At 42.4% G+C, this 9,892-nt stretch overlaps 1 protein-coding gene across 3 annotated transcripts; it reads left to right on the top strand.

The window, feature by feature from the left end:
- Positions 1 to 333: 333 nt before the first annotated feature.
- Positions 334 to 4,573, top strand: LOC109168499 (probable fructokinase-6, chloroplastic). 3 transcript variants are annotated; one of them, XM_019317534.1, is made up of 7 exons: positions 334 to 738; positions 1,117 to 1,331; positions 1,462 to 1,674; positions 1,988 to 2,185; positions 2,960 to 3,097; positions 3,732 to 3,848; positions 4,115 to 4,573. In XM_019317534.1, exons 1-7 carry the CDS (start codon positions 591 to 593, stop codon positions 4,247 to 4,249), a joined length of 1,164 nt encoding a protein of 387 aa, XP_019173079.1. In that variant the 5' UTR covers positions 334 to 590; the 3' UTR covers positions 4,250 to 4,573. The 3 variants fall into 3 exon arrangements, with proteins under 3 accessions (XP_019173079.1, XP_019173080.1, XP_019173081.1); XM_019317535.1 differs by having other exon boundaries at positions 343 to 732; positions 1,111 to 1,331; XM_019317536.1 differs by having other exon boundaries at positions 592 to 738; positions 1,121 to 1,331.
- The last annotated feature ends 5,319 nt before the right edge of the window (positions 4,574 to 9,892 follow it).

Below are 9,892 nucleotides of genomic sequence, written 5' to 3'. Positions count from 1 at the left end.
GCTGAAGATGATAGCTGGAAAGAAAATTTTGCGACGATAGAGGATAATAATGAAAAAAGCAAAGGAGGGTGGCTAGAAAATAAGCGGAAGATGGTGATAATAGTTATCTGTCATGTTTATTATTTATTAATTAAACAAATTATTTTTTCTTTACTTCTTTTTTTTAGTATTTTTTAAATATATTTTTTGTATTTAATAATATTTTTAATTAATTAATATATAAATGTTAACATTATAAAAAATGAAATAAAAATAATTTGAATCAGGCTTCAGCTTTATGAAATGAGAGGGAGTAATTTGTAATTGCAGTGTCCTCCATAGTTGATATAGAATCATACAAGTGTCCAATGGCAGAGTAGCAGAGTAGCAGAGTAGCAGAGTGCAGACACGTCACACATGGCAAGCTGACAAGTGACGCTTCCTTTTTCTCTTTGCTTTCTCCGCTACTCTCTCAGTCTCGTCAGCAAAGCCATTGAAATTAGGGTTCATCCCAACTGATTTTCCCAATGCCACAATAGCTAGGGATTTCCCCTTTACGTATTTGTTTGGGTGTAATACCTAAGCTCAGCTCACTGCCTGCTTCTTAATATATGGCCGCTCTTCATTCTTCTACTCTCTGCTTCACCGGAGTCTCAGTCTCAGTCTCTTCCGGTCGGAGAAGTTTTGGCTGGTCTCAACTCTCCGGTCCGTCTGCTTTTCCGAGATGCAGGCCCCCACCACCAACCCTCAGACTTCAAGGTCTTCAAATTTTCCTGCTTCATTTATTTATTTAGACAACTGAGTGAGTTGCATATTTATTCCGTGTGAGCTTATGTCTTTAATTAGTGTTTTAAATTTGTTGCTCACAAATTAAGAAGCAGACAGGATAGTAGAACGATTAATTGAAGCATGTGTTCCATTCAACTAAAAGCCTAAGCTGATAGTTTGGTTGCATATGGCTATATGGTTAACACGATTAGATGGATGGATATGAAAGAAAATTACAGAAAGTTTAATAAGGCCATCTTGTTTTGTATTGTATAGTCAAACAAATGATCACAGAAAGTGTAACAAGAATTGTGCATTATTAACTACTGTAACTTTTAACATGTACTTTTATTATCATAATTATTCAAGGAAGAGCACAGCCAAGCGATAATGGGGCACTTGAAAAGAAGGATGAATCTGAACTTGTGGTGTGCTTTGGGGAGATGTTGATCGATTTCGTTCCAACCACAAGTGGACTTTCTTTGGCTGAAGCACCTGCATTTAAAAAGGCTCCAGGTGGTGCACCAGCTAATGTTGCTGTTGGCATATCTCGCCTTGGTGGTTCATCAGCTTTTATAGGCAAGGTATCGTTTTCGCATTTCTTCTCCTTTTAGTCTTTCTCAAACTCCATGTTATCACATAAAAACACCTAGAAGATTGGATTATGCTGCAGCATTGCAAATTGATAATATATGAATATGCAATTATGCACAGGTTGGTGAAGATGAATTCGGGTACATGCTTGCTGATATTTTGAAGGAGAATAATGTGAACAGTGAAGGGATGCGCTTTGATCCTGGTGCTCGCACTGCCTTAGCATTTGTAACTCTTAGAAAAGATGGGGAGCGCGAGTTCATGTTTTACCGTAATCCTAGTGCTGATATGTTGCTGAAACCGAGTGAACTCGATTTTGAATTAATTAAGAAGGTATATAAATTTCTTTGAAGCATTAGTAAACTAATGTAGCAATGGGTAGAATTGGTCATGACAAAACAAAAAAGGAACCTAAGATAAAAAAGACAGAGAGGGAAGAGGGGGTTTGTGTTGAGCCTGAGGGATTAAAGCGGGCCAATTTGTGTGATTTGTGTGCATAAGCACAATTTAGCCAAATATTAGAAATTGTTAACTTAGACCAATTTATTTTGTGGTTTATAGACATGCCCAGTATTCCTATCTTTACCCTTCAAACACTGCGGTTTTACAATTGTAGATGCTGAGTGATAGTTGTATTGTTTGACAGGCAAAGATTTTCCATTACGGTTCTATAAGCTTGATTACAGAACCATGCAAATCAGCCCATGTTGCTGCAGCTAAAGCTGCAAAGGATGCTGGTGTAATTTTGTCTTATGATCCAAACCTGAGGCTTCCACTATGGCCATCAGCAGAAAGTGCTCGAGAAGGAATCTTTAGCATATGGGAGACTGCTGATATAATTAAGGTACATTTTTCTCTATCTCCAGTTGAACTTGCAAATTATGTGTAATTTATGTTGCTCTAAACCAGGGACGGAGCCAAAGGGGGGGCACCTGCCCCCCCTCACCCCACCCCACCCCTACCCTATATATAGCTTTGTATATAATATGTATATATAGTACATTATTAGTATAAGTATTATAAAACAGATTTTGTAAACAAAAGTTTTGGTAGACAAGGTGGTAGGAAACACGTTTGGGTTTCAAAATGGCTTGGGTTCAATTCCTTGCATTGACACTGTCTTAGTCTTCTTCACATCTTTGCGGATATATATAACTTTCTTTTATATTAATAATGTGATGTCTTTCTTTTTTATATTAATAATGAGATGTATATATAATTTTCTTTATATTAATAATAGGATGTATATATAACTTTCTTTATATTAATAATGGAATGTGTAATTTATAATGTGTTTTATATTCGAATTGTTTTATCAAATTAATTATGTTTCATATTTTGTTATAAATATTTTTATAAAGTTTTAATATGTTTTATTTTTCGCTATATCCAACAATATTTATTGTTATACTTCTTAAAATGTTTCATTTTTTTTTTCAAACTTTCTCTTTTATTTTAATTTTTTGGCCTCACTGAAAAAAATTCCTGAATCCGCCACTGACCATCCCTACTTCTTTGCCCCCCCTCAACATAATTTCTGCTCCGTCCCTGCTCTAAACACGTGCAAACTCAAAGCTTTGGTGATTTATCTAATGTATTACTGAATAATTGTCATCAGATTAGCGAGGAGGAGATTTCATTTTTGACACAAGGAGAAGATCCATATAATGATGATGTTGTTCGCAAACTGTACCATCCAAACCTCAAGTTGCTCCTCGTCACTGAAGGTCCAGCAGGTTGTCGATATTACACCAAGGTGATCTTCTAAGTATACTCAAAATAATATGTGAAAAAAGTGTCACTTATCAAAAGAATTGTGAAAAAGTGTCTGACCCATTGTTCAAGGTTCTTGCATTTTGTAGACTCTTGGTAATGTGTGTGCTTGTTTTTGTGCAAACATATTTGTGTGTAAAATAAGTATATAAGCTAAGTCCCTTTCCAGGCATTAGGTGAGGGCTCCAATCCCATCCCGCCCTCCATGAAATGTTCCAAAAGCCTATTGATTTCTCTATCAGGTTTATTCAGTTCTGCTCAAATAATTAATGTTATACTCGTCAAGAATCTGTTGCTTACTGTGGAAGTGATTTGTGCCTATGTCAAACATTTGAAAAAACTTTTTCGTTGTCTTTCTGCTTGTCAACCATAGGTTATGTACAAAATCCACTGTGCAATCAATTCTTGCAAAAAAAAAAGCTCTTATGATTTAAATTGTTGTCAGAGTGCTATCAAAGTATTATCAACAAGCACTATCCAGGTTGAACATTTGAACAATGTACATCTGCCTGCCTGCCTTCCTCTTTAGGCAAAACTTGTGCTTATTGTCGTGGCTATTCTTTTATTTATATAGTCTCTAGTTTCCTAAGACTGCTAGAACCTTCTTCTATTTACAGGAGTTTAGTGGAAGAGTCACGGGTTTGATGGTGGAAGCTGTGGACACCACCGGTGCGGGAGATGCTTTCGTAGCTGGATTGTTGACACAATTATCATCTGACGTGACACTGCTTCAGGTATTGCTTTTCGTACTGTAGATCATCGTGCTACTGCTACAGCCACCTGTTTTCAAACGCGGGCTGCTCTGATCTGTTAGTCAAATATTTTCCCTTCTGAATACTTAAAATCAATCTCCAACAGATAGAAGTATTCTTTATTTGCTCTTGGTCCTCTAGTCTGCATTTTTATTTCTGGTTTTCTTCGCTGGGTGAGTTGTGTTGAGTCATATACACATTCTATTCTATCCTTTGACTGACACATGACAAATCTTGGGTTTTTATAGGACGAAGACCGCCTGAGAGATGCGTTGAGATTTGCGAATGCTTGCGGTGCCTTGACGGTGACGGAGCGAGGGGCAATTCCTGCTTTGCCCACCAGAGAAGCTGTGCTCAGTGCCGTGCTCAAATCAGTGGCATGAATATTCGCCCAGAACTCCATAATTGCGCGGATCACAGAAAATGGGATTTAAGATTTGCACCAGCTGTGTTTGCAAAGCCCATACCCATACACCCCCCATGTGCTGTTGCATACCTTCCACATAAAATAATGGATGATGCATCATATCCTTTCCAGTTTCCAGCATGATTGGTGCTATTCAGTTTGATGTTGTAACATGTGTTCAGATTTTTGTAATAATTTGATGCTGCCTGCTTCTCAGGACCGGTTTCCTGGATGTTGTAAAACCATAATGTAAGAACTTTCATGTTTTTGAGAAATTAATGATGTTTTATGAGTTTTGCATCACTGTGGAGCCACCACTCAAATTAAGTGATGTTAAATGTACTAATTTAATGTTATTTTGATGAGGATATAATATTTCTGAATGATCAAATAATAAGTCTGTACAAGAATATATATAGTAGCGAATAGTAAACCTAATACAAGACGAATACTAGTAACAATAGATAACAAATACTAATGATAATAGAGTCCTAATACTCCCCCTCAAGCACAAGGTGGACCAGCAACAACATTGAGCTTGCCACACAGAGTGGAGAAACGTGGACTGGGGAGAGCTTTAGTGAACACATCAGCCAGCTGATCCTTTGTAGAAATGAAACTAACTTGCAACTCCTTCTTTGCCACTTTGTCACGAACAAAGTGATAGTCAATTTCCACATGTTTCGTACGAGCATGGAACACCGGGTTGGAACAGAGATAGGTTGCACCCAGATTATCACACCAGAGAGTGGGAGGAGTTGACAACGGCAACCGAAGTTCGTGCAACAGAGAAACCAACCAGGTGACCTCAGCAGACACGTCAGCCAGTGCCTTGTACTCAGCCTCTGTAGACGAACGAGCAACCGTACGTTGCTTCCGGCAAGACCAAGAAATCAGATTGCCACCAAGAAATACTGCAAAGCCGCTAGTAGACTTTCTGTCAGCCGGATCACCAGCCCAGTCCGAATCCGAAAAAGCATGAACCGCAACAGAGGAGGACGGGCGAATAAAAAGACCAAAATGCAAAGTTCCTTTAACGTACCGTAGAACACGTTTGAGCATTGCCCAATGCTCAGTAGTCGGAGAGTGCATATGCTGACAGACCCGATTCACAACAAAAGATAAATCCGGGCAAGTGACAGTAAGATACTGCAGAGCCCCAGCAAGACTGCGATACTGCGTGGGATCGACATAGGGAACCACAGATTCAGAAACGGGTCGAGTCACAGGCACCGGAGTAGCCAACGGTTTACAGTCCACCATACCTGCACGACTCAATATATCTCGCATGTATCGCTGTTGAGAAAGAAACAAACCACCATCACGGGAGACCGTCTCAATGCCCAGAAAAAAAGACGGAGCACCCATGTCACGAATCTTGAACTCCGAGGCTAAGTCAGTCAGAAGCCGAGTAACACGCGAAGCATCAGATCCCATAACAAGGATATCATCAACATATACAAGCACATATAAAGATACAGAGTCACGAGTGTATATGAATAAAGAAACGTCAGTCTTGGAAGGTGAAAAACCAACCGACGCCAAGAAAGCATGTAACCTGTTAAACCATGCGCGAGGAGCCTGCTTAAGACCATAGAGCGACCTCTGTAATAAGCACACATCATCCGGCCGTGACGGGTCCTCATAGCCAGGCAGCTGTCGCATGTAGACTGTCTCGGCAAGAGTACCATTAAGAAAGGCGTTGTGAACATCCAACTGCCGAATTACCCAACCGTGAGAGACGGCCAAGGAGAGGAGAAGTCGCACGGTTGTGGGTTTTACAACGGGACTGAAAGTCTCAAAAAAATCCTGTCCTGCGACTTGATTGAACCCCTTAGCCACCAACCGAGCCTTGTGCCGCTCAATTGTGCCATCAGCCTTGCGCTTCGTCCTGAACACCCATTTGCACCCCACAACATTCATGCCAGGCGTGCGACTAACCAGACGCCAAGTGTGATTCTGAAGCAAGGCATTAAACTCAAGATCCATGGCCTCACGCCATTCCGGATACCGAACTGCCTGAGAATAACAAGTCGGCTCAGAGACAGTCATTAGTGCCACATGTTGCGCCGGTCCCAAAGAACGAGTTGCCATAACATGAGACCGAGGCGGAACCAGTTTCACCGTGCGGCGACCTCGCTTGGACGCCTTAGGGGCACCCGGGACTGCCACATCCGGAGCCACGGCAGTCTCGGTGCGGGAATCAGAAGCAGCACCAGCAGCCTCGGAATCCGTGTCCATGTCCGGACGAGGATCCGGCCCAGCAGGGCAAACACCGGAGCTCGCGCCAACCTGAATGGCGCCAACACCCCACTGCTCAACCGGGCGAGAGCGAGAGACCTGAGAAGGTACAGAAGAAGCAAACGGAAAAACAGTTTCATCAAACCGCACATGGCGGCAAATGAATACCTTGTTAGTAGCAAGATCAAAACAACGATAGCCACGGAACGAAGGCGGATAACCAAGAAACACACACGGAGAAGACCGATACTGTAACTTGTTACGATTATACGGGCGCAACAGAGGATAACAGAGACAGCCAAACACACGCAAGAAAGAATACGAAGGACTAGAGCGATGCAAACGATAATGAGGACTATCATTATCCAAAATGCGAGTTGGCATCTTATTAATGAGATAGACCGCAGTCTCAAAGGCATAATCCCAATATCGTTGTGGAACCGAAGCCTGGGCCAAGAGGGCCAAACCCGTTTCCACAGCGTGACGATGCCGACGCTCAACTCTACCATTCTGCTCATGGGTATAGGCACAAGATTGCCTATGATTAATGCCCAAAGAGACAAAAGTACGGTGCAACCGTTTATACTCTCCCCCTAAATCAGATTGAATAGAGACAATCTTACGACCATATGAACGCTCAACTAGTGACCGAAACTGCTCGAAGATAGCATACACATCAGTTTTCAAACGCATAGGATAAAACCATACATAGCGTGTGTAGTCATCAACAAACAAAACAAAATAACGAAAGCCATTGACAGAAAGAAAAGGCGCTGGGCCCCAAATATCAGTATATATAAGCTCTAAAACATGCGACGTAGTAGTATTGGCACGAGGCAAGGGAAACCGTGAGGATTTCCCAAGCATACAAGCACGACACAACTCCGAACTATCACTAAAACTAGACTGAATAGAACACGAATTTAATATCTGCCGCAAGACACGCGGATGAGGGTGACCCAACCGACCATGCCACACCTCAGAGGAGACACGAGAGGCCACAAACGCAGCGGGACTTGAACGAGAGACAGGCCAAGAATAGAGACCTCCCGAAGCCGGTCCTCTATACAGAACTTCCCTGGTTGAACGATCCTTCACAAAGAAACAATCAGGGTGAAACTCAAAAAAGACATTATTATCACGAGCAAACCGTTGCACAGACAATAAAGACGCAGAGAGCCCAGGAACATAAAGAACATCAGACAACCGAAACAGTGTTTTAGAAGCGGCTACCGAAGATGAACCAGTACTAACAATAGGTAAACACTTACCGTCACCAACCCGAAGATGATCCGGACCATTATAGGAGACCGCCGAGGACATCAAAGATGGATCCGGAGTGGCATGATTCGATGCACCAGTGTCAGGAAACCACTGCTGAGTATTAGCCGAAGCCGTATCATCACCGGAATATGCAACGTGCGCCCGCGACCCCGGGGCGCCATCATACCGGCGATAGCACGAAGCGGCCGAGTGACCTTCGCCGGAACAAATCTGGCACTGGACAGCCCCGGCGCCACCACGACCGCGACCTCGTCCTTTGCCGCGACCGCGGCTTCGGTTGCCGCTGCCACGCTGCTGCCCGCCGAGCGACCCCCACCTCGCTGAGCCGCCATGGCGACCGGAGCAGCAGCAACGTCACCACCATCATCAGCACATATAAAAGCCTGCGAAACAAGAAAATCGGATAACTTGGGTAGAGACACCGGAGCACCCCTCGTTAGCGACGCCACCAAAGGGCGATATTCAGACCGCAAGCCCCGGAATATGTACATATTCTGATCTTCCAGCGTCACCGGGCGTCCGGCAAGTGCCAAGTCCTCAATAAGCACCTGAGCACGACCAAGATAATCCGGGATCGAAGCATCCCCCTGCCGCAATCCTTGCAACTCGCCCACCAACCGAAGGGCACGGGCCCGGGTCGTCGAACCGAGAACCTGCTCGATCGCCACCCACAAGTGCCGAGAAGAGGTTTTACCGATGGCGAGATGCATCATCTCGTCGGACAAGGACGAGATCAACAAGGAGAGCACGGCCTTATCTTGACGAAGCCATGCACTCCGAGCGGCGGACGACAAAGCCGACGAAGTCACGGCGGCAGCATCCCCCTCGGCAGGCGGTACAGTAAGGGCAGTAAACGGAGGGCACACGGACGTTCCATCGACAAAACCCAACAACCCTTGACCATCCAGGAACGGAAGAAGCTGAGTACGCCAGAATAAAAAATTGCGGGATGTCAACTTGATGGAAACGAAGTGATGAGCCGAAGAAAACGACACCCCGGACTGCAGGGGTGCCACAAGCGCGGCCTCAGAAACAGTCCGTTCAGAACTTCCAACAGAACCGCCATCAGAACCGAGGTGCGCCATAGAGAGAGAAAAAAAAATCTGCTGATACCAGATGAGGATATAATATTTCTGAATGATCAAATAATAAGTCTGTACAGGAATATATATAGTAGCGAATAGTAAACCTAATACAAGACGAATACTAGTAACAATAGATAACAAATACTAATGATAATAGAGTCCTAATAATTTTTAGTAACATAAAAATATAAATATAAATTACATTTATATTGATAAATATCATTATTTTTGAAAATGTTATATAATTTTCTTTATCAATATCTTTATCAACACTTTGAAATACATCACTTTAAATAAAAAATACTTAAACAATCATTCAATATTTGAAATTTTAATATTTAGTATTAAAATAACATTTTATTTTATAATTGTGTTATTGAAAGTATTTCATGTGGCAATTGGAAACTCTTCCACTAATATATTTATTGTTTAAGCCACTAATTCTTTTAAATTTATCCAACTCTCTCCACAATATTAAGAATACTAGACTACAAGTCCTTTTTTATTTGAGTTGGTTAAGTATGGGTAAGCTTCATTACCGGTCATTATATCGTGCACCAGGGCGCACAATGCATTGTGCACTCCGCCCTACTCAAAACCACGTCGTTTTGGTGCATTGTCCAAAAAAAAATTTCTCTGTTTCGAATGCACATAAACTCATAACAGAATACACATAAACTCATAACATAATACACATAAACTTTTAACATAATACACATAAACTCTTAACTGAATACACATAAACTCATAACATAATACACATAAACTTTGAACTGAATACACATAATGGGGTTTGGTTCGTTTGAACGGACGGAGTGACGTCCGTTACGTCAATCCCCGTCAACAACAATTGAAATGACGGCGTTTTGTGCCTGGGCGCACATTGTTTTGTGCGCCGTGGTTCACGATATAAATTGCCCCTTCACTACCCACAAGGCCATAATATTGAAAATAGGGGTGTAAATGAGCCGAGCTACTCGTGAGTCGCTCGCGAGCAGCTCGGTCAAAGC

The sequence above is a fragment of the Ipomoea nil genome, unplaced genomic scaffold (genome assembly GCF_001879475.1).
Source record: "Ipomoea nil cultivar Tokyo-kokei standard unplaced genomic scaffold, Asagao_1.1 scaffold3199, whole genome shotgun sequence".
NCBI classification, from domain to species: domain Eukaryota; kingdom Viridiplantae; phylum Streptophyta; class Magnoliopsida; order Solanales; family Convolvulaceae; genus Ipomoea; species Ipomoea nil.
The sequence above is the reverse complement of the archived record's forward strand: the minus strand, read 5'-3'. Positions and strand labels throughout refer to the sequence as shown.